The following is a 24,379-nucleotide window of genomic DNA, read 5'->3' as shown; positions in this document are numbered from 1 at the left end:
TAATTTGACTCAGATCCGACTCTGAGGTCAGAATGTCCTCTGGTTGTGGAGGAATATTTCAGTCTGCAGAGTTAAGTTATTTATGGCCGCTAGGCTCTCTTTCATCATTATTTGAGTCACGCTTTGCAGGGCCGGTCAACAACAAACAATTCCGATAAGGTCAGATTAATAATTGAAGCTACCATAATAAGGGCACACTCCTTTTTAAGTTCCACAGCTTGTTTCTGTCACAAGCCTGATTTGCTGTCCACAGTCAGACACCCTTAATGACTGCTGGGCTCTGTATAGAGATGTTTTTCTGTCCATTTAGTAACATACAGACAGGACTTAAAAGCAAATACAAAGGATGAATGGAGGCTGGTATGTAACAAGTATCCAAATGAGGACAGCTGTTTGACTGAGCCTGTGAATAAATGAGTGTATAATAGCTGCAGAAACATAAAAAAAATAGAAGAGAGACAGTTTGGAAATAATGATTCCTCAGTGTCTGCAATTCTTGGTAAAGTAACATCACTGGCTATACATCAATCTTTTTGTTCCCCATGCCTGACCCACCTGTTCCTGGCTCGCACTCCTCCAGGTCCTCATCATCACTCGGACACTCGGCTGATGCCACTAAAATATCATCAGAGTTCTGGGGCTGAAAGGAAAGAGAGAAACATTCTAACAAACATGCATTCAACGCATCCCCATCTTCTAGACTTGTGCTTTCTTTTTTAACGAGTGTGTTTTCTGTTTGTTGGCTGTCCTATTTGATGAAAAATTGCAGCACGCAGCAGTGTACTCCTCCAATGTTTTTGCTCGGAGCAACACTAGCAAGACTACAAATCCACAATGTGCCCATATGCAGCTTCTTTTTTTTTTTTCCCACAGCCCTGTGGCTGACTTTATGTGTTTACAAACAGAGAAGGAGCAACACTGATGGAGAGCAAATACTCAGAGGGATATGTTCATGTTTTTGTGTCAGCATTCATAATTTGCTTTTCATACATATTCTTTTTTAAAATATCACTCCAAAAACTGAATCCCACATGTCAAAATATGACTCAAGGTGCACAGAGGGTGCAGAATATCTGAACGGAGCGGGAAAGTAGGCTCCTTAATGGACCACTTGGATAAATTAAATATACAGAGAAGTCAGTTTGAGAGAATGTGGAGCAGAGAAAGGTAATGTACAATGCACTCTTTCTTTTTCCTCAAAAAGGCAGAAGGATTTTCTCTGAAACATCAGGAATTCTAGTACAAAGGCTGAAATCCTTCCAGATTGGCAGCTTCGAGTATCTGGATTCATATCAACTTGTGTGAAATGATGCTCTGTCACGTTCACCGCTATAGCTGCAGCATTGTGACTCCTTGATGTGTGAAAATCTGTTCTTCAAATGTTTTCAATAAAAAGCCTTTTTTTTTTTTTTTTTTTGGCATCCAATAGTAGTGCACAAATATATTCAGGCCTGAATGCTGTTATCATTAACGTGATAATTTTCCACTTAAAATAAATGAATCATTTATTGAGTTCAAAAACACAGAGAACAAAACCTGTTGTATGACAGTCCTCTCTTGGTGATCAGTGAATTTACAAACTACAGACTTCTGTTCAAGGAGGAGAAAGATTTTTGCTTTTTGACTTTTAATACAAGTTTTTAGATTTATGATGAGGATGTTCAAAGTGACATGAGTAGATTATGGAGATTGCAGGTGTGGTATTTACACCTTGAGCTCTCTTCTTAACAGAACACAAAGAGAACATAGAGACATGTATGTTGTGTTGCTGATTTTTTCTTTACTTTGAAAGAGAATGACATCTGAATATAATTATAAACAAGAATATTGATTGACATTGAATCAATTGAATGCTCTCTAATAAGCAAAGTATCACTGACACTTGTTTAAGATGTCCATCTCTGTAAACTCTCTGTGGAATTACCAAATTATTTTACAGGTGTTTTGTATAAAACATATATTTTATTTCCTTCTTTTTAAGACTATAATTTGCTAAAATGTCTTGTTTCTCATAATTGGTATTGCATAACGGGCAAAGACATTTTCAATAGCTTAATAAAAAAAGAACACTGGTGTTCATTTTAAGAAAATTACAAATGAATATGTGCAACAACGAAAGAAAAACAACTACTGTTCCCCTACTGCCATTCACCAACATCATAAAAAGATGAGTCATAGGCTTTGTTTTCTGACACTGTTGCGCCTTTTGCCCTCTGTTACAAAACTTAAACATCATTCGTTTTTTCTTCTGGAAATGGAAATCAAGCCTTCATTTTAAAGCTACTGTGAGAGACTTTTATTTGTCATGGATCTTGGTCACCCCTGTGGCCCAAAGTGTTACCTCCAGTGTATTCGCTCATCTTGTCCTGTACATGCATAAGAGTAATTCTGTCACACAAAAGAAATCCCCCTGCTGTCTTAGACTTTGCAAACATATCACTCAATGTGAATCTTTTCAGCAGAAAAAGTAAATAAAGGCACTTCCTGTCTGGGAGCTGCTAAACGCTTTGTCTGGCATGTCCGTGGCAGCACTGACTGGCATTAAAAATAACTCGATAGAAATAGTCCATCTTTTTGCTGATGGTGTTGTTTGCTCTCGTAGGTCATAAAGAGGCATCAGAATTAATTTTAGTCTGTTTCATAACTCATTTAAAACTCCCCACAGAAGGTTTACGTTATAAAACATTTAACCTCTAACTGTCTCTGGAAATATTCCTCTCTGACCTTTGAGATGCTCTCCCTCAGGCTGGGCGACCTCTGCCTGCGAGTGGTGGTTGTAGCCATAGTGGTGGTGGTCTCCATGATTGTGGTGGACATGTCAGACACTGCTAGCGGGGTGGCAGAGGTGGTGTCGGTGGTCATCACGGTGAGCGAGTCCCCGACCAGACGCAGGTTTCCCTCCACCTGCACGCTGGGATCATTCTCTGCTGCCAGCTTGAGCACCTGGAGGCCATTGTAATAAAGGCCTGAAATCTGACCCTGGAAGGGCCGGCCCTTGTCCTGGCCACCAATTTTAATGGCCGCCTGGCTATTAAAGATGGTCAACTGTCTCCCTAAAGTTAGACATAGACATGAAGAGAGAGACAGAGGTGGAACAATGGAGAGAACAGTAGAGCAGACATAGAGGAGTCATATGGGAGAGCTTACACAGAGACGTCATTTGAACCAGGTTTGATTCGGGATCATAACATTCATAGTTAGAAATTTAAGATTTAGATTTAGATGTTAGTCTCAAGGGGGGGAGGGTAGTTAGCAGAGGTTTACATTTTTCAGGTGAAGAGTAGAGCCTATGTTTAAGAGGCGATTTAATTGTTTTGTTGGGAGAGATTGTCATTTTGAATTGGCACTGACTTAACAGAGTGTCTGCAGGGAAAAAGAAGACAGATGGTTTTTCAAGGAAATCTATTTATCTCTTAACTCCAGAGCAGACGGTGCAGGGATGCAAATCTTATGGCTTCTTTTACTCAAATGGCCAAATAATTAAGATGGCAGTCTTCCTTTACTTAAAACTATCTACTTTTGAATGACACTAAAAGCCCCTCCTTCCTCCATCCATCCTTCCATCATTGGCCATTAGCTCTTTGAAACATGCTCTGCTCTGGTTTCCCTCTAGTCCAATTGTTTCACCTGCTCAAAGAGATCTAATGGCACCATTGTCAGTGGCTTCACTGATAAGCAGTGCTACATCACGGGAGGAGGACTGCAGTAATGGGCCCTTCTCAGGGGAATACTTATTAGCAAAGTTAATGGCTGCAAACAGTGATCTGCTTTAACAGCCTGTCACGGCTGTTTTGTCACAGCAAAAGTCTTGAGCTCGGGAGTCTGACATGGTCGTTGTAGTACAAGGTGAGACACCACAAGGTTGAAGGGAACAGGGAGGGAGAGGAAGTTCATTGGGGGCAAACACATCCAGGTTACTATGATGTTTCTTTTTTTTTTTTATAAATTCCAGTTTAGGAGGATTGATTATCTCACATGTTAGTTTTGATGGTGTTGATGGCACACAGCAGTTTTAATCAATTTTTATAATTACACACAATATCTAATTACACACAGTGGTTAAGAGGGTTATGTAGGGTTAGACAAGGGTTATGTGTTTTTAGAAAATCGGTTTAAAATCTTTGTTAAGATGCAGTTTTTCCCACAAGATGTAAGGATGACAAAGAGCAAACAGCAAGTACGCCAAACCCCTTTGACGGGCCTTTTCTTTTTTAAGGAACTAGTTAAAGCTTTATTTTAATCATCAAAATGTATAACCAATCAAAAGTTCCAATTAAAAATGAAGGCATACGTCTCTGTTACTGCATCTTTGTACCCCTTGTCTTCTGACTCTGCACCTCTCATGGGGAGAAGGTTATTTAGTGGTTATTTCAAGGATTAATTAATCAATCATTTAATTTTTACCTTTATCGAGTAGCCACTCGTCAACTACCCGACCGAGTCTGTATGGGATTCTTTGTCTAGCAATAGCCAGTCGTTCATTATCATAGTGTCCTTCAAAGAATTTGGAGAGACAGATTAAAGGTTAAAGTCTGCAGGCTGAAAGATCACATGGTTAGATACAGTGTTATAATGGCCAACAGGTTTAACAAGTTATCAATTTTAACTCGGCTGTGAGTTAAAAGAAACTTGTGCTGTAGTGTTATCTAGTTATAAGTAATAACAGCGTCAATGCTAGTTAGAGAAACGTTTAGGCTATTTGTAATGCGCTACACTAGTTAGTGTCATTTAGTTCATTTAGTTCATTTAATCAAAGCATCATCTTCTGAAAAAAAGCAATTACAGTAAAATATCAAATCATTTAATGCACGTTTAAAACAGAAGTTATTTGAGGAAAAACACAACAAGAAATGCTTCAATACATTCATTTACAACCTCTGACTAGAATCATTATGGAGCCAAAGTCTTGCCCCACTTCTGTTCCACAAAGTATTTTAACAATGAACTTTAAAATGAACATTGTGTTCTTACTCCAATGAGATGTGTACTGCATCTCTTTATCAAAAGCTCATTGGAGCTCCTGAAGTTTACTCTTGTTGTTTTTCAAGATTGTCAGACTTTATTATGAAGTGCTGGTTGACCATTTAGCGTTTACACCCGTTTCTGATCTACTTAGGGAAGATTTGTTGAAAAAGCAAAACTACATCGTGGAATCAGAGCGAACAGTCCAGAGACTGCCCTCAAGTTGGCCATGACTTCAGCTCTCTATTGAGGACATGCAAACACACAAGATTGTTTAACCAATGAAAAGTACCCTGGGAAATATACTGTAGGAGGCAAAACTTAAACATCAAATGTGTGGCAAAGTTTCAGCCAAGTTTCATGATTTGCTCAAACAATGATCTACAGTGTATTATTTTTATTTTATTATATCTTAAGTACCTTGTTTTTCTATAACATATCTGCAAAGTTGTCACTCTTAATGTCACTGTCTTTCCAATGTGTTCTACTTAAATGTATACAGGAGAGGTTCTTTACATATTTTCATGGTACCTTCGTCAATAATTTTTTTTCTGATTCTATTGAAGCGTTTCTGTTCATCTTAAGTCACACAAGAAACTGATTACACAACCAGTACATCCTTGTCGACATTGACATTATTTTTGAATCTAAACTAAATCGCTATGAAATCACATGTTTTATCACTATGGATGTGGGAAGATAATGTTTCCAAATAATGTAGTAATAATGAGATTAGGGGGGGTGGGGGTGGAGGTGCTGTATAATGCATTAAGAGACATTCTAGTAAAAGGGCATCTGTGTAGTGTACCTGGTTTATACAATCAGGTTGTGTGAAACATGTTAAACCCACATATTGGGCAAACAATAAGGAAAATAAATTACAGTAAAACCCTTACAATGTTGTTTGAAACCTCTAAACCCCAGGAAGAGGACCCAGGTAGAATAGCTTAGCTCTATAGGGTACATCTAATGGGGATCCTTACAAATAAACAAATAAACAAATAAAAAGGATAAGTATTAAAGTCTGGGAAATAAACTACATGACAGTTTTTAGGTGAAGCTAACGTTTTAGTTAAAGGCTTCAATGTACGGGAGGTTTAATCGGGGTGTGAAGCTGCAGGCGGCGGTGCCTTTATAACACTAATGTTAGGTTACATTGGATAATATGTCTGACTTCATTTGTTTGATGTCCATTTAAACTGTTCTGTTTCCCAATACACCATATTGTCATCCGTTCTGTGTACGCCTTCTTTACAGCTAATTCCCCCTCTTCAATAACGGCTGTTAACATTTTATGCATTCTCGTCAGAAATGTTTAAAAAACACACCGATTACTCAGAGGGGGCTGGCAAACCGTGCACGACACACACAGCGCGAGCATTAGACCGATTTTATTCATGTGTGACTGCAGCATGTGTGTGCACGTGTGTGTACTTGGAGCACCAGCTGGAGGCAGAGGAGAGATTCGGTTTCCTCCCGCTATGCCAGCTGGTGCACCTGTTCTAAATAAGGTTGATTGGTGGATTGGTTCAGAACAGGTTAATGCACAGCTGGCCGTGATCACATTATGTATGTTTGGACTCAGTGTATATTTGGTTTGGTGGGTGCATAAGTTTGTGAGCCTTCAACTTTCTCTCTGTTGTTTGGCAAGATGTAACGTCATCATGTCTTTGAGTTTTTCTATATCAGCCATTTTGTCTGTTAGCATTTATTGCTGTGTTGGTTTTCTATGCATAGCAATGAATGCATTGGAATGTAATTTAAATATATCAATTTAATGTCTCCTTAGGGATCATTAATATATTTTTGAATGGTTGAAAGCTCCTGTGAGGATTTTTTTTAGCTGGTTATGAAACAGACTGATTAATATTGATGCCTCTTTAAGATCTACAGAAGCAAACAAGACAAAAAAAATCACTGAAAACATTTCTCTTTAAAAGAGCTTTGCCCCCATAGAACAGACTTCACCTGGCACATCAAGCTCACATGATTTTATAAATGTAAATCAACTCAGCTTGCTGTGACAGTTTGATGCTTGTACCCGGCTGTTTTGTTCTTAAGTGTTTTCAGGCTCATTTATGTATCAGTCTGAGATTTGTTTTAAATCTAAAGTGCATTATACACAACATGTATTATTACTGTTATTAGTATCAGCAACAAGACTGATTATTTCTATATAGTTATTTCTAAGGTCTGAAACTACAGCCGCAGGGTAGACGTCAGACGAAGCGAATGGCTGCACACTGATCAAACAGACCTTGTTTATATTTTTCCACAGTAAATATTCTTGATAAGTAATTAATTTGATTGTTCAAGTATAGCAGGATGATATTTATTGTCAAGAAAAAGTCCTGACGCATTAGGGAAGCGACTTTGTCATGACAGAGCTAAGCCCTATAACTGACAGTTTACAGTTTAAATTCAGCCAAATCCATCAATCTGTGCATGTCAATGAGACAAAATGCTAAGGTGACCTTTCCACTGGAATGATGTATGTAAATTTAAGCATATACAAAACTAAACTGCCAATGTCAACAAGAATTTATCAGCTGAATAAATAGCACCACATTCAGAGGTGTAAGTCAACACTGTCTCTTTAAATGTGGTCCAGAGGTTGGTTCATTAATAACAAATAGATAATAACTATAATAGGACATAAACAACATAAGAATTAAAGAATTATCTCTTTTGAAAACCTGCATATCCATAACATAGTCATAAAACACCACTTTAAGAGAGGGGGATGAAGAAGCTGATCAAATTTACTGTTTAAGAAAACCTTTTTCTAATCTGCGTCTCTTATCCTTCACCGGCTGTCTGACAAACTGGCAGCACAAACAACAGCGGCTGATGACATTTTTTTTTACCATGTGAGATATAGTTAGGAAGACAGCTGGGGGCAAATGAATCAATTTCAGATTATGATATTGTTCAGCCAATAAGCCATGTCCAATTGTATGTCTGTGGCAACTTAATGGATATCTTATAGAGCCATGAAATGACTAGAAGGGAAAACTGATTTAAAATAAGACACAAGGCAATTTTCCAATCTTTTTTTTTTTTTTTTGCAAACAGTATATTTCCCAACTGCTCATTTGAAGATTCATGTTTAAAAAAAAAAAAAACAGCCATGCAATCCTCTCGCTAATCCAGTTGCGTCATGCTTCATCTTTGTATCCACATACATTTTCACATCAGTCTTACCTGGAGGGTAACGCTCAATAACCGGATGGTTGTCCACCTGGAGCGTGGCATTGCCACCGCTGCGTGTGAAGCGTACAACATGGTACTTGCCGTCGTTTACTAAGACAGCAGGCTCATCAATGGTGATGTCATCTGTCCCCACGTTGAAGATGACACCAATCTTTCCTTGATCCTGCAGATGCAAAAATAAATAATTTATATGAAGATAAAAAAAAGAATTTTTCCCTCTAAATGTGTGACACGATGGAGTTTCCATACACTTAGGGGGTGTCTAGCCAGAGCCCTTGTTGAAGCAGGAAAAGAATATCTTTAGTGACACAGACAGTATGTTTGGTTCTTTCTTTAGGGTTCAGTGCCATTCTCCTTCAGCAGCCCGCTCAGGTTTCTCGATGTGGATCACTCTTGACAGAATCCTGCCGCTTCTCTTTTGGTTGACCAACTCCTCTCCTTGTCAGCCTCTCCCAGCTCCTGCCAACCTTCCTCAAAGATCAAAGCTGCTCCAGGAGGCAGCCTTTGGGTGGCTCTGATAAGAAACACTGCCAACACACTGTGTGGGGTCTCTTGTTCCTGTCTCGCCTTTGCAAAGTCTCTAACTTGTACTCTTTCTAAATGCAGCACAAGGTCAAAGTGCGATGGTGGTATTTAAGAAACAGTACACGATTCTGCAGCATGACACAGAGATTACCTTACTCCTTTATTCTGCTGACTACCTGCTAACTTCTCCATTAAGGAGGATAGAATAGATGTTTGTTGCCATTTGCACATGAACAAACACACTGTACAAAAACTACAATGTATATTTTTTCTTAACTTTTTTTTTTCTTTTGTTTCTTTTTATTTTGCTGCTCTCTAATCTTTTAAATTTCTCTATTTTGAAAATGTTTACTGCAATTACCCTTGAAATTACAGGAAAAACTAAAACTAGAAAAAAAAGTATTCGATGTAGAATGTCAATCAACCATTATAATATGACAAAAAGTATTTGAGAAGCCTGAAGATCAGGAGCAACAATTCAAATAACGGAGAGTGAGGTGTTTATGCAACAAATGCCTGTATAGTATGTCTCACATGCACGCTTGCACAAAGCTATAACCTCCTTACATAACATCAATATTAGAGCGTCTTTCAAGCTTTGTAGTTTGCTCCATATCCTTTGTCTCTGAGCGGTGTTCTATAAAAGAGTCTGGAGGTTTTTATTTACTTTTATTTATTCACTTTTTATTCTCCACTTCAGCATCTGCTTGCACTATATCCCATCTCAGAGGAAGTAAACGGTGAAATTGGCTGGTGTAGTGTTTTGTTGAAAGGAAAATCTCAGAGGCAGCTGGCCTGCATGGCACACAATGTGCACATTATTTACTGACCTTATAGACATGATGTAAATAACTTCCACAGATTTCATGGCTTTCCTGTCAGGACTCACTTCCACAGCTCACTCCGGGACATGTGCCATTTAATATAACTGAACGTTCCCTTTCTTTCATACCTCAAATATTGCATTACTCACTGGTAGAACAAAATGTCAAGTATGTGGACAGAAATACTTATTTTCTCGCCTTGATGGTGGCTGCTATTGTGTGATGTAAAAACCTGTCCCTGAGCTTTGCTCTCTCCCCATAATCACATGTAAAACCCTTCCAGAAGCCTTTTGAATTTGACATAATTATTCATGCTGTCACAGTTGGTGTTAAATACAGAAAGTGTTACGTCCTCAGAGACCTTGAACGTCTCGTTTATAATATGATCTTAAGCTTGAAAAATTAGCCGTCATTATATTTCTTTGCCAAAGGAGTTCTGTCACCAAACCCAGCTGTGACATCTTTCCTTACCTTTCGTGAAACCCAGGACGAGGCGACTATGTGTCGCAGATTTATGACACATGAACTACAACTTGATAATCGGATTCACACCAGCCAAACATGATAAAAGCCCAGCATGACAAATGTCTACTGACTCACAGTCACACACTATGAAGCTAGAAGTTAATTAAGGACAGTGGGTCTCTTAGTAAGTCAGTATCAGTAGATTAGAAAATCCTGCTGTAAGACATTGTATGATCCACAATGAACTTGAGTATTTATTTTATTTAATATAATTTATATTTATTCCTACATATTGCAAATACAGTTGCCTTAAAAAAAACCTTACTTTTCCACATTTTACAGTACAACAACCTGGACTTAAAGCAGACTTATCATTTGAACTGTTTGATTAACAAACAACAAGATATTGGTATGTTCAAAAAGCAGATGCACAAATTGGATTTATGATCAAAGTACATAAAGCTTTTTACCATTCTTATTTGTAAAAAATTAAATAAAAAGAATAAAGGAGTCCTAATATGTAGTTTGTAATGTTATATATTGTCTATATCATTCAACCCTAGAAGTCTTTATTTATTTGCAGTTGTTTCATGTGAAGATGCAGAAAAGGTCGAGGACTGGTGATACTTGGTGCAGAAGGTAGAGCTGCATACGTAACTCTGTCCTTATCACACTATGATGTCTTTGCAAGAAACACATTGCAATGTCTGAATTTTTCGCAATGAATGAGAAATATAATTTTCATTAAACAAGCAATGCTTTTTCTCAGCATGAGTACATCTCTGGCTGGATCCCTTGGTTCAACAGCCATCTCTTTAAAGCATTTGGATGCAGTCAGGTGAAGACCAAGCTGGCTACCAGCCACCCGCAGGTTAACTGTTGACATTTAAGTGGTGAACAGACAAAAAATCTTTGGGGATTTGTTTGGATTCAGGAGAGACCTGTTGCACACACAGGTACATGTGTAAAACATGAAGATGAGCAGATAGCCGTAAGAGCTGTGAGTAATAGCTAATAAGAGCTCTTCAGTTTTTGATGATTTAAGCAATATCACACGAGAGGCAGTGATGTACTGAATATTGGCACTGCAGTGGCATGTGTGCCTAATATTATGACCACATTGTATGTTAAAAGAAATTAATTTGATCATGAAGCCAGGGAAATTGGAGTCTGCTGTGTGATTCTGGGGTATGAGATTGGTGCATAAAGAAAAACTCATTCAGCTGTAAATGTTAAAGTATTCAGAACTCCTTGGCTTAGGAGGAGTGATACATATTGTGGAAAATCCCAGTGATATTGTTCTGGGAATTCCTCTTATCCAATCAGATTGCTTGGTTGGAACTAACTGTTGTATAATATATAACAATGTTATCTCACATAGCATGTTTTTTTTTTTTTTTTTATTGTGCAGGCCTAATGAAAGGTTTCTTTCACTTCACTTTTCCAAAAAAGCAAACTGATACAAATTCATCAGGCAGCTACATGGTAATGCAGCCTAAGGTCATGTTCAGCCCTCTGTCGTCCTCTGGAAAAACAATTAAAATCTCCGGGGCCCTGAACAGTCTGCCGGGGGCTTCATATGGCTTCAACAAAAGAGTTGCTTCCATTTTGCTAACTCAGTATTAGAGCGTGATTACAAAACAGCCCCAAAGCACCTCCAGACAGTTGGCAAAGCAACAGCCCGGCAGCCCAGCCTCTCCAGTTCACGTTGCTCTTTTCTTTTGCAAGCAGCTACTTAAAGCCCCATGTGTTCAGGTATAAAGCTAGTCTGGTACATCCTCATGAATAAGCCACGTAGTCTCCCACCAAGCTGTTTCGACATCAGCTCTGACAGAGAGAGCATTTTCCTCTGAGCATTGCCGCTCCCCAAAGCAGCTTTCACAGAGGGAGCTCAGACCTGATCTGAGCTGCGGCCTCTGCTAATTCATATTAGAGGAGATGGATTCATTATTGTAAGAATATGTCGATGTAAGGCTTTATCTTGGACGAGATGAATAAAAAAGGACTATGATTCTTCTATTTTTAGACATAGCACACACTGGAAAGCAAACCTTATTTGACTCATTTATCTGCAGGTTGCAGTTTGTTGCAGGTTAACTTTCTCAACACTGAACACATGGACTCTTAACTGCAGTGATTTCCTTACAAGCAGGGGGGAATTTGCATCAGCACTGCAGGAAAATGCAGACACTTTCTATCACTCCTTGTCCCATAAGAATGATAGAGTAGCTCCTCGTCATACTCAGTGATCGGTGCGTATGGCTATTATAAAAGAAACCGGGTAAATAAAAACAGCTGCAAAGCACTTTTTGAATCCTCAGGGTGAAACCAGCCATCTATCTCTTTAAAGAAAAAAAAGAAGATGGCTGGATGGAAGCAAAAAAAAACCCAGATCATTATAAATAATCAAAATTCTTCAAACTGCTTTCTGTGCCATCATGTAAGCTGTTTTTTAATTCCTTTGAACTGTTTCACATTTCCCAAACGATCAAAGGCACCTATTCTCTCTTCCATCTGAACATTTCTTCTTGTTATTGTAAAATGTATTTTAGCTGTGGGGGGAAAACTGCGCTTGCAAAAAAAAAAAAGAAAAAAAGAGAAGGAAAAGAAAAAGGACCATTTAAAAAGACGAGTATTTAGGAACCACAGCGCACAACGCACACACAGACTCAAAAGTAGCGGGCCTTTCGAAGTGTTCCCCTTAAATAAATACATTCATGAGGTCTGTGTGAAGCATTTGCATTCCTGCACAGGACGAGGACATTTTCCTATTCAGACTTTACAGTTGGAAGCCATATCGCTGAAGCCATTGCCTAATATAAACGCATAAATAACAATGTAACAATGTAATCACCGAGGTCCACGCAAACAACATCAGGTTACCATCACTTTGTTTATCCCTCTGTAGTCGAAGCGCCGATGTTTAGAATTGTTCCTTAAGCATAGCTAATATTTTGCTATTTGTTTTATCTTTTATCTGTTTAGACACTCATTAAAACAACTAATTTGTTAGCAGCAGTGACCTCTCTAATCTTCTCTCTGCTGCAGACTGAGCATGTGGTTTTCAAAGCTAGTGTTTGCGCAGCTCAGAGGAATAATGTGACCATAAATATAGCAATTTCCTTTAACAAGTTCTTCATGTTTATTTGTTGAATATGGAGTTATCTGTGAATTAGAATTGTTAATTATGCAGCATTTAAATCCCTGACAATCGTGTTTTATTTGTAGCTGTAAAACCTTCATGATTGCGATTAAAGTCGTGGGAAAATCGGAGTTATCAAATCACAATGACGCTCTGTTTATACCAGGCACTTACATTTATCATGACGTTAAAGGCAGGGTTGGTAGTTTTCCTCCAGATACACTTTTTAAGATTTTGGTCGAAATTGTCTTTGGGTCCTGACAGAAATGAATAACGAAGAAAATCCGTCTGAGTAGCAGTTGTGAGCATGTAAAAACTTTGACCAATGTCTGCCACGAGGTACCAATCTGATGAACCAATCACGCTTCCCTGTCTCCCCGCTCGTTCTCTACCCCTTAACGATGATGGACTTTATACTGTTGGTTTGTTGTTGGCTGTTGTGAGTAGTAAAATAGTCACTTTTTTTTTTCATGAATGAGACATGGGACGATGTAGTCTCTACACAATGTAAGCGATGAGCTGAGGTCGGCTTATGAAGCTACGGCGCTTGTGCATGTAAGTGAGGTGGGGGGGGGGGGGGGGGGGGAGGGGGGGGCGTGGCTTTTGAGGGAGCACAGAGGGGAGGGGGTGGTTGTAGACCACGGAGCACCGAGGGAATGCTACTTTCAAAATCATGCTAGTTTTTGAAAATGACCAACCCTGCCTTTAAAGGAAGAATATGCAACTTTTTGATCCAGCAGATGTCGCCCTTGAGCTCCAGCATGAAACCAAAACAACTCGCGCTGCATTGTTGTGTTGGCATGCTAATGCTAGCGATCTTTACACTGCATGTACTGTACATTTACACAAAATGACCTTGATCTAGAAATGCTTAGGTGACATTAAAATAAGCAGTGAGCACATTTTGTTATTCTTCTTTTCTCTAGTCCCTCAATTAAACAACTTTTATACGCAAGGGGATGAGCCTGCCTGCTGTCCCGGCGATGTAAACAAAGTGTAGATACGGCTCGTAAAGCTCGGAAAACATCACAGACAGCGGGACCCGGGTGTCACACTCATTGTAGACAGTCATGACTCACAGAGTTATTTTCAGAGGATATACTTGATTTCTGCTACATTTAAGTGTGAGAAATCGCATATTCTTCCTTTAAGGGTAACTTCATACGGAGACTCACTAGATAGCATGATTTACATGGTTTCACAAGGTTATACTTCATATTAGAAATATAGTGGTTATCTCAGGAAGATTATAGAAAGTGAAATTTAGTTTTCTCTCTGGAGCTCTTAAAACTCACATCATTTGTTTCCTCAACTATTTTCAACGCTCCCTTGTGGCCTAGTCTTATTTTAATCAGTGCACTGGTTCTTCTCTCTGTCTTCACCCAATTTTACTGTCCGCTTTTCATCAATGGGCAGGCCGAGATATAAAACAGAAAGTGATGAAATGTGGAATTAATAACATACATAAATACATTTACAGGAGATGACAACTTCGGTTTGCACTGAGCAGGAAGGTGTGATAGCATGAGGCTTAGTTAGACAAACCAAAAAAGACAACCTCAAAACCCTCTGCACTCTTTTTTATTCCCCTCCGCTGAGCAGTAATAAGGTGTCAAAGTAAGCAATCTGTCAGGGTGCAAGGACTTGGCAGATGCTGGAAAAAAAAAAATCTTTTCAGCTGGCTTTGCACGCAGACAGAAGTCTTTGCATTCACTAGCGACAGTCCAAGGCTGGCAAGGTCAGTTTCACACTTTTCAGTTTAAAACTGGAAATACAATTTAAACGAGACAGTTTGAAAAAAATATTCAGGGGGTTTGTGCTTTTGTACTACCCACATCTAGAAACTGATGAAGTACTGCAGGAGTCAAACTCTCCCGCAAATAAACAAATCCTTTTTATATGTTTTAAACATTTTCTTTTTCATGTTAGTGGTTATATCCTTTCACTTCCTTTACTGCCCTCTATGAAGGTCAGAGTAAACTGTATTAAGAAACAGACACATGGAAGAGTAAGCAGAGTGGACAGAATAATACTAAGCCTATGTTCCTGATTACATAAGTCATAAGCAGACATACATCAAAACAACATTATTTACGCCATTTTCTCATGATTACGGGTTCATTTCAGTTGGTTTCATCTTTTTATCTCGTTGTGATAAAACTGAATTTTGTTTTGTGCTCTTGTAACTCTGGGGATATGAGTTAATTAAAAGAGTTTTTTTTTTTTAAACGACCAGAAATGGCTTGTTATCCTGGAAAAACAAACCCCCAGAGTATATATAATGTATGGACACATGACCACTTGGGGCTTCCTTACCTGACTGAACTGTGATTCAGTAAAATGACTTCATGTCTTGCACGTGTAAATACAAGGTCAGTTCTCCTCGTTCTTATCAGATCTGCCAAAAAACTGTTTTCCTTTGTCATGCATGAAGAGGTTTTTAAATATTCTGGCATTACATTGAAGGTTGGAAATATTTTGTTATTGTGATAAGAAAATCAAAAATTTAAAATGCTATAATCAAAATGCTTTCAAAGGCTTTCCCTTCAAAGACATCTTTTGTGATTTTAGGCTTCATTATTTCGAATAACTTGATCAACATCTTTTGAAATGTGGTGACAACAGAGTGTCTGCTAATAAGGGTCTCACTGAAGTGGTGATTTCTGCCCTGAGCTTTGACAACAGGTGTGAATTTCATTATTACACCACTCGCGGACGTCTGATAGATCTCCCCTCTGGTCTTCATCGTGCCACATCTGTCCTGTGGCTACGAGCTAAAAAGGATGATTTCCCTTCAGAACAGACACTGACAGACATGTGCACATCACCAGAAAACACACGGTACCTCTGATCACTGACTTGTGCTTTATTGTTATCTTGATCATCTATGCTCATAATTCATCTGCACTGCATTGCATTTGTGTTTCCACTTTGTTTGTATCTCAACATTTGGCCTCAGACGCTGTCAATCAGCTGATCAGTCAAGCTGGGACAAACTCTGATGTCACAACAATGGCTCCGTCAAGTTCGAACTTGAGTTTAAAAATAGATCACAAGGGGTTTGTCTATATTACAGTCATTTCAGTTTCATTGTTGTTAATAATATGTTAGAGAACTGTTCAGAAGTATCACTTATCACGAGCATCCTCGTGTGCAAACAAAGGAGGCTATAACAGTTTCATGTTGGCTCTGATGAGTTTAGTTTCAAGGACGTAACATTTCAATGATCGCGACTGGAAATGTTTGCTTGACTGATTAGTGCCAGCCTAAACTGCCGAAGAGACATCTGAATGTGAAAATACATCATCTCTTTTATTACCCTGAAAAACAAACATTCAATTGAAGTACTGAGCAGGTTGGTTTTATTCACTGGCTAACATAACTTCATGCGGCTGTTTCCTGATTGCCGCAGTAAATATGTGGACAAAGTTGGAAACGGATCTTTCAGTTTGTTGCTTTATGTTTGCAGAGAAAGAGTGGACTCATTTCCTGCTGCTCCAGTTAGCTGCAAACTTCACATTGTCCTGATTTTCATGAGATTTCAGGACTTTTTTGGACACTGCATACATCGTAATGATAGCAGATCAGAAGAATGCTCCTTTATGCAGAGAATAATCGGCACTCATCACAAACAAAAAACAAAAATTGTTTCCATGGACGAAACTTTTGTGATTAAACTGTCGCATAAATCTGAATCTTCTAACAGCATATCTGACCTGCCCTCTTTTATTATTTTACTGTCTGCTGTTAAAAAAAACCCCAGAAAAGGAGTAAGGGCATATATTATAGATCTTAAAAACCTGATTTCATCTTATTTTACTCATCTTAACAGTTAACTTTGCCGAGCTCTCTTTATGTTGTGACATGTATATGTTAAGCCCAGAAACTCTGATTGGTATCCTTACTATGTGAAGCTGAAGGTAGTCTCCGAGCCCATGGGTGCTCTCCACTCGCACCAGGATGGCGTCCTTCTGCTGGGAGCTGAAGCCGACGGCTAAGCGGTCGGCTCGGGTGCTCGGTCGCTCGTTGGGGGCCCAGGTGAATGTGATGAGAGCGCCGCCTTTCCCGAAGATGTACGTGGTCCCAGCTGTACAGAGACAGAAACAGAACTATGATGAAATACAGATTCGGAGAAATAAAAGACTAACTTATCAAAACAGTAAAAAAAAATTAAAAAATGCAATGTTTGCATTCAAAGTATTTGTGGTCCTTTTTAGAAATTACCAGTTTGACTGAATGACAGCCATTCTAAAATATTTTATTCTGATCTTATTAAAGTTACATCCTTAACATTAATAATCTGATTTAAATTCCCTTTCTCACAAACCCACAGTGAGTCAGACTCGCTCCACCATGCTGCTCTTCACACAAACTATCAGTCATTTTTCAAAATAACACAGCAGGCAGAGAGGAGCTCAAACCAGGAAAGATTTATGAAACACCTCTTTTTTTTTTTTTTACTCTTAAATCACACTTAGTACCCCCAATTTACATTACAGTATGATGAAGCTTTGCATTCACTGATGGAAACTAATGGCCACAGATGAGCGTTTAAGCTGCAGCTTTTACTCTTGTGATGCTAAATCACGGCAAATGCTGAGGCACAGCTTCGACCTGCAATGATTTTAAAGAATATAGCACGATATGTAAACCAGAAGAGGACAAAGAGATATATGACCTATATCTTTTCATACTGCATGTGTGGTATTCTCTCACTATATACTGTCTATACTTCAAAGGATTTCATATTATTTATCACAGACAGCACCACAGCCTGCCTTCTCAGGTGAATGAACACATAATGTCTCTTTGAGTGTCTACATAAAACTGCCAGTTTTGGAATATGGAGACACACTCGACACACATGCCACTGCTTCTGTCTTGAAGTCTTTAGATGCCTTACATCACAGTGCTCCTCGTTTTATCACAGGCTACATATTTTAAACGCATCATTGTGACCTCTGTCGATCTGTAGGATGACCCTCTTTGGGTCAACAAAGGAAGCCCAACACTAATTTGTTTATTTACAGGGCTCTCATTGGTAAACTCCCTCCTCCCCTGCCTATAAACATTTCAAGCAGATCTCAAAACTGGATCACCTTTAATATACCAACGTTTAAGACTGAATGGGGAAAGACTACTTTTAGTGTTGCTGCATCCATTAAGTGGAATAACCTTCAAAGGACAGGCTAAGCTGCCCTCTATGTTTCATATGGCTTTTTTTTAAAGATCTAATGTCTGAAATTCAACTGCTTTGAAATGTGAAATGGACCTGGTTTGCAAGTATGAACATGTTTCAGTGTCTATAGCATTGTTTCTAACTGTGTTCATATGTATATATTTGTTCTGTTTTTATTTGTGTTGCTGCAAGGCACCCCTTGAAAAAAGACATCGGCCTCAGAGTCCTTCCCGCTAAAATAACGGATTAATAAAAAGAAACAGAAAGAAAGAAAAGGAGTTTCCAACCACAAAAGGTTACAATTTATATCAATGATCTTTGTCTTTGTCTCCTCACCTGACTGACTTCATCTGCGACTCAAAAAGCTATTTTGTAAAAAAAGCTCTCAATATATTGAGGTTGCTCTCACCTGGGTACATGTTCTGACCCTGTGTGTTTGTTGCTGCTACATATCTGGGTGTTCAATGTGCATTTTTATATTTTGTTGGTCATGATAACAGACCTTCAGATTTATCTGATTTATCTTTCAGTGTCCACTTAAAGATGAACCAGTCCAGTTCACTTTAATATAAAATGTGAATAGATAAGTGATTCATGTGAAGCGTCTGTTTAACAAAGCAAAGATTTAATCACATGCATCCTCCTGTTTGTAGAGAATCTTCCAGGTTTGGGGTAAAGCAATCTTGTCTCCTTAAACTTTTATCATGTAGGTTATTCATGTGTACTCAAACAAAGAGGCCTGTCGCCTTGAGATAAATGAGGCACATGGCTTTTAATTCATCATCTTAAATCTTATTAAAATTTCTGAAATACATGAAAAAATCCGTGCAAGGTTGTATTAAAACCCACTTTCCTTTAAATCAGACACCTTTTTTCTTGATAAGATTAACTACTAACCTCTTGGACACCTCTGATTGTTGACATGACAACATCTGAAGTTTTCAACCAAATCTTGATTTAATGGAAAGGAAAGTGTCTAAGGCAGTGAATTTCCTTTTAGAAGAGTAAGGACTCGCAATAAGAAGACAAACTGCTGTCTTCAGATACAGCAATTTAAGTCACAATAGATATGAAGCCATTCTGACACAGGTTACAGCAGAGACCACAATTACCTTTAATAGTACACTTCAAATAATGCTTCAACACCTAAACCACAAGTGTTTTGTGTCCAACTGATATTTTTCAAACTCAAACCTCTTAATCTAAACACAGAGAACACTTCAGACAAAATTGCGGCTTCAATTTGAACCCTGTACCAAGTCTTGAGTACTCTGCTGCTGGCTTGTAATGGGCACTCAACACTGAGGTTTTCTTATTGACAGCAACTATCTGCTGCTTGGATGCTTTCATAACATTCAACACTCCAAAGACTCTGACTTTGAATTTAATTAACAGGGAAGGTTCGTTGTCAGTGTTTGTTTTTGAAACCAAATTATTTCTTCCTGGGGTAATCCTAATTAATGTCTGGGATTTACAGGGGAATGTGAGTAGGTGACATTGGTTACATCAAGGAGTCTCGATGAGTGGTTTTATTGGTTTCTTGTTAAAGTCTTCAGCACTGGGCCTCTTAGTCTGCCCTTGTTTCTGCTGAATGAAATCACTGATCTTTCTGTTTGAAAGATATAAAACTTCTCGGGTTTCACTACGTGTTTATAAAAGGGACACAATTGCTTTAAAGAATAACTTAAATAAATATGATACCTTTTTTTGTCTTTAAGAATTGTATCAGGGGCGGACGCACCATCATGAATCATCAGAAATGTAATGTAATCTGCAACAGTAATAAAGAAGCCCCGCTTCAGATTAGACAGCGTGTCTTAATAATGTAGTTAATGGAGTCAGGATATCACCCCACCACAAACAACCTCTGCAAAAATCAAGCATTTAGCCTCACACAGGTCGTATTTGCTATGAGGCCATAAAGCGCCGTTTTATGACAGAGCATACACGTTTAGATTTCTAGCTTTGTTTGTTCAACTGAAACAAAACAGTCACGCAGAAAAGCCATCCTTTGTTCAAGCCTCATTTTCAGACCCAATTTACCATTGAGTGTCATTTCTAATTTCACTCTGCACAATAGCCTAGAACACTGTATCCAAAATGTACATGAGACTCAAAGGTTTGGAACTTTTTGAACCAATTTCGTAAGCCTGGTTTTAGTAGCTCATGACAGAGATTTGATTTAAAAGGTTAACGAGTAATTATAATTCCCGTTCCATTGCTGTACTGTATGACCTCAGAAGCCTTTTCACATTATAGTTAACATCTATCGGTTTGCACTAATGGTACTGAGCTCTAACCAAGGCAGGGACGGGGGATAAGAGATTTATTAGTAAAATGAGAATATTTGTAAGAATAAATGACTCTTAAAAACAAAGGCCTTATTCAACAGGAGAGGTCACATCACAATCATTTACAGAATGGATTTAATAACATAGAATCTCTCTATCTCAGAGTATAAGGTCATCAGGAGCGATTGTCGCTCAAAAGGAAACCTCTGATGCTGAAAGAGGAACCCAATGGTAAAGTGCAACAAACTGCAGTCAGGATTTCCAGTTTAGCGACTGCCATCGTTGGGCTTCACAGCACCTCTTTAGACGCCAATGAGTTACATCGCTGAGACTACAACCATGTTTTATACGGTCTATGTTGCTGATACAGGGAAAAAAATACAGTTTAGAGAGGAATTAGACAGTGGATGATTGTCCACAAATCAATCACAGATGGGGTAGTGAATATGAAAAAGTAACCGGAAGCAATGAATCCTTTACAGGTGTTGTTAAGACATAGTGTTCATGAGAAAGGAATGGGCATGAGGTCACAGTGACCTTGACCTTTGACTTTTAAATTCAAGTTAGTTCATCCACGAGTCAAAGTGGACGTTTGTCCTCAGTTTTAAGCTGTTCTCAAAGGGTTCCTGAAATGACTTATTCTCAATCGTAGAACAGATGGACTAAACTTAACAAATTATAGAAGCATATAGATGGACAACCCGAAAACATAATGTATGAAAATGTCTGAAAATATCAGCAAAACTGGATCATATTGTCTGTGACCCACCCATCAAAAGAGTGAAAGTAAAATATGTGAAACGTGTTGAATGTGAGAGAAAATTCACAAGATGGAAGCTCTTTCTTTTCCAGCAAGTCTTCCATATCAACTTGTTAAACAGAACCAGCAGCAAACTCGTGAAACATGTAGTTAATGTTCACATTTGCTTATGGCAAGGGACACAAACACACTTCTCTTAACTGAAAATGTTGTGTCCGTCAGACCCATTGACTTCCTACCCAGGGACATTTTTAACTCTTCAACCCTTCTTGTTGGATCTTATATTGCAAATCATCATCATCATCAACCTTATCATTATTACTGACAGACTTAGGAGTCCATTAGATTAACAGATAAAAACACAAGACTCCTTAAAGCCTGTTCCAGGTACTCAATGAAATGTGTACCATCACATGGTCAACACATTCATAAATGATGACCCCTTGTTCACCTCTTACACAAAATGTTTCGTCTCATCAAAGAAACACCTCGCTGCCAACATCTAATGACGACAGGAACCGTAGTGTTTTGTTCAGAGCTGCGAGAACATGTGCACTCAAAGAGAGTCAAAGGGTGTACAAAGAGGAACATGCATCCTTTGAAATGTGCATGAAATATGGAACACTAATACACCTGCAGGAAAACATGGAAGCATCTGTCTATAGACAGCAGTAGTTCCTGCATTAGTCATAGCATTAAAGCACTTCATTACATCTCTCTGCCTCCCTGCTCTGTCTCCTTCTATCACTCCCTTTTCTTTCTGTGAAGTACCGGCATGAAATAAAGCAGGCCTGCAGTTAATCAGCCTAGTTAAGATTATTACTGTAAACATCACACTTCTCTCCCTTGAAGCAGCTCTACTTTCTCTCCCTCTCAAACGACTATCTCACAGGAGCGCTCTGCTCGTCTCTTTGGGCTGCACAATGCACCCGAGTTAGAATAATGGGGCTCCTTTGGAGTCCCTTAACTGTGCAGTATATCACATCATTATTACCTGGGAACTGTGATGACTTATTATACTATATGCAAACACTGTAATTCTCCTGAGGCTCACATTATTCATAGCTATTGTATAGGTGGTGTGCGTACATATTTCCTGGTAATAATAAATTGTAAGCATATTAAAGCCCTTTTGTCGGTGTAATACAACAAACCAACAACTGATATGGGCTTTTATTAATATATTCTGATACTCAAAGAACCAAATAATCAAGACAATTAATTAATATAAAGAAAATCATTTGGGTCTGCACATCACGGGTCAGTGCAATAACTGACTGATTCTACATTTTCCATCCTCTCTTTTTTACAGAAATAGTTTTTGATAGATGTCAAAAATGCCGTAAAGAAACCATGATTGGGTTGTTGTGTCTTGATTGAATTGTATTGTATATACTTATATTATATATTTTAATTTAATTTTATTATTATATATTATATATTATATTAATCCCTGAGGGAAATTCTGGTTTACACTCTGTTATTGAGAGACATACTTCTCACAAACATGCACTGTGTCTGTGGACATGCATTAGTGGAGAGATGTCAGAGTGGGGCCGCTACACACAGAGCGGTTGGGGGGTTCAGTGCCTTGCTCAAAGGCACCTCAGCAAGTACCGGGGAAGTGCCCTGGCACATCTCCAAATACCTGACCAACTATCCACATTAAGGTCCGCATCGGGACTTGAACCCGGTTCCCAACCCAAGACCCTACGGACTGAGATACTGACGCCCCGGTGGCATGATGGCTCGCAACGCAACAAATATAACAGCATGAAATGTTAGTTTGCGCCAACAAGCAGGCTGCCCACTCAAGCACCCTGTCCTTTTCCATTTGACTCTCTCAGCCCGCTGAATTAGCAAGAGACGATACAGCACGCTCATAGGACTTGCAAAACACACTGAGACACAGCTGATAATATGCATCACACACAACACTTTAGATGCGAAAAAGGTTTTAAAAGCACCCCCCAGAGATTGCCGTAGTAGAGAGTTAGAGAATTCCCGTCGCCTAAGTGTATGTTTGCTTTCATAATATTACTAATCGGGACTTTTGAAAGGCTGCAAAATAACCATGAATCATGCAAATGGCAGCTAGGATCAACTGTAACATTATGAACACAAAGTAGTGGAAAAAACTCAATTACTCATACACTGTGTAAAACATTTGTGATGATTACAAACCCCTCTGACGGTGTATATGTTTATTCATACTTGATTGCACCTATGGACGAGTTGAGGTAGTTCTTTCCCCCACAGTTGATTGACATTTTTGGATGAGCTGAAAGCCTCCAGAAGGATCAAATTACAAAGCTGTTGTACAGTTCACAAGAAATCTTGTGAGTCGAGGAGAAGGGTGATTCAGAAAAGAAACATAATTTTTTTAACTGATATAAATCTCAAAACTGTGAGCATTTCTGCAAAACTGGAGCATTCGGAGAGTTTTTATATTTGAATTAGTTGTCTGACTTAAAGCGTCTGAGACACGCTCCTCCACGGTCTATTAAATTCAGCTCAGTGAAATGATGAAAAGTGTAGCGCCGGCTTAATCCTGACAGAGCACACATGCAGTTTTCTAGTTAAAATTGGTGTGAAAGTTAGAAAGTGGCACCGTATGCTTGGTGCAGTGAATGCAGATTCTTGGAATGAAATCAATCAATTAATAAGTTGAATCTGATCAATTAAAAGTGACACTGGAAATCTGTTACATCTCTACGAACTGCATGTGCAGCTGGCACACAGATACATCATCCGTGTTCGGGTTGAGTTGCTGTTTCTGCTCCTATCAGGGCGATGGATCCAGACTGTCAGCTATCAAATTGAACGTGTGGAGCGCACAGTGCCTGAAACGACCCCCCCCCCCCCCCCCCACCCCCACCCCTCCACACTCTTCTATAATAACCTGGAGGTTTTCTACCGCTCTACTCTGGGATGATTTGGGTCGTGGTGAAACAGTTTCGACTCAAATGTGATTCTGAGATACTGCATTAATGCTCCCTTCCATTGCAAAAGTCACAG

The 24,379-nt window shown here is 38.8% G+C and overlaps 1 protein-coding gene across 5 annotated transcripts in view; it reads right to left on the bottom strand.

Moving 5' to 3' along the window:
• nrxn2a (neurexin 2a) overlaps positions 1-24,379 on the bottom strand; it is a 126,842-nt gene that overhangs the window by 3,311 nt on the left and 99,152 nt on the right. For 3 of the 5 annotated variants that reach the window (XM_061054841.1, XM_061054836.1, XM_061054837.1), the window contains 5 exons: positions 17,037-17,218; positions 8,167-8,338; positions 4,405-4,494; positions 2,725-3,053; positions 556-640 (listed from right to left, as the gene is read on the bottom strand). In XM_061054841.1, coding sequence (XP_060910824.1) covers positions 556-640; positions 2,725-3,053; positions 4,405-4,494; positions 8,167-8,338; positions 17,037-17,218 — 858 coding nt within the window. The remainder of the gene's footprint in view (positions 1-555; positions 641-2,724; positions 3,054-4,404; positions 4,495-8,166; positions 8,339-17,036; positions 17,219-24,379) is intronic. The other 2 variants (XM_061054839.1, XM_061054840.1) reach the window with 1 other exon arrangement.

This window comes from Labrus mixtus, chromosome 14, assembly GCF_963584025.1.
Source record: "Labrus mixtus chromosome 14, fLabMix1.1, whole genome shotgun sequence".
In the NCBI taxonomy this organism is placed as follows: Eukaryota; Metazoa; Chordata; class Actinopteri; order Labriformes; family Labridae; genus Labrus; species Labrus mixtus.
The sequence above is the reverse complement of the archived record's forward strand: the minus strand, read 5'-3'. Positions and strand labels throughout refer to the sequence as shown.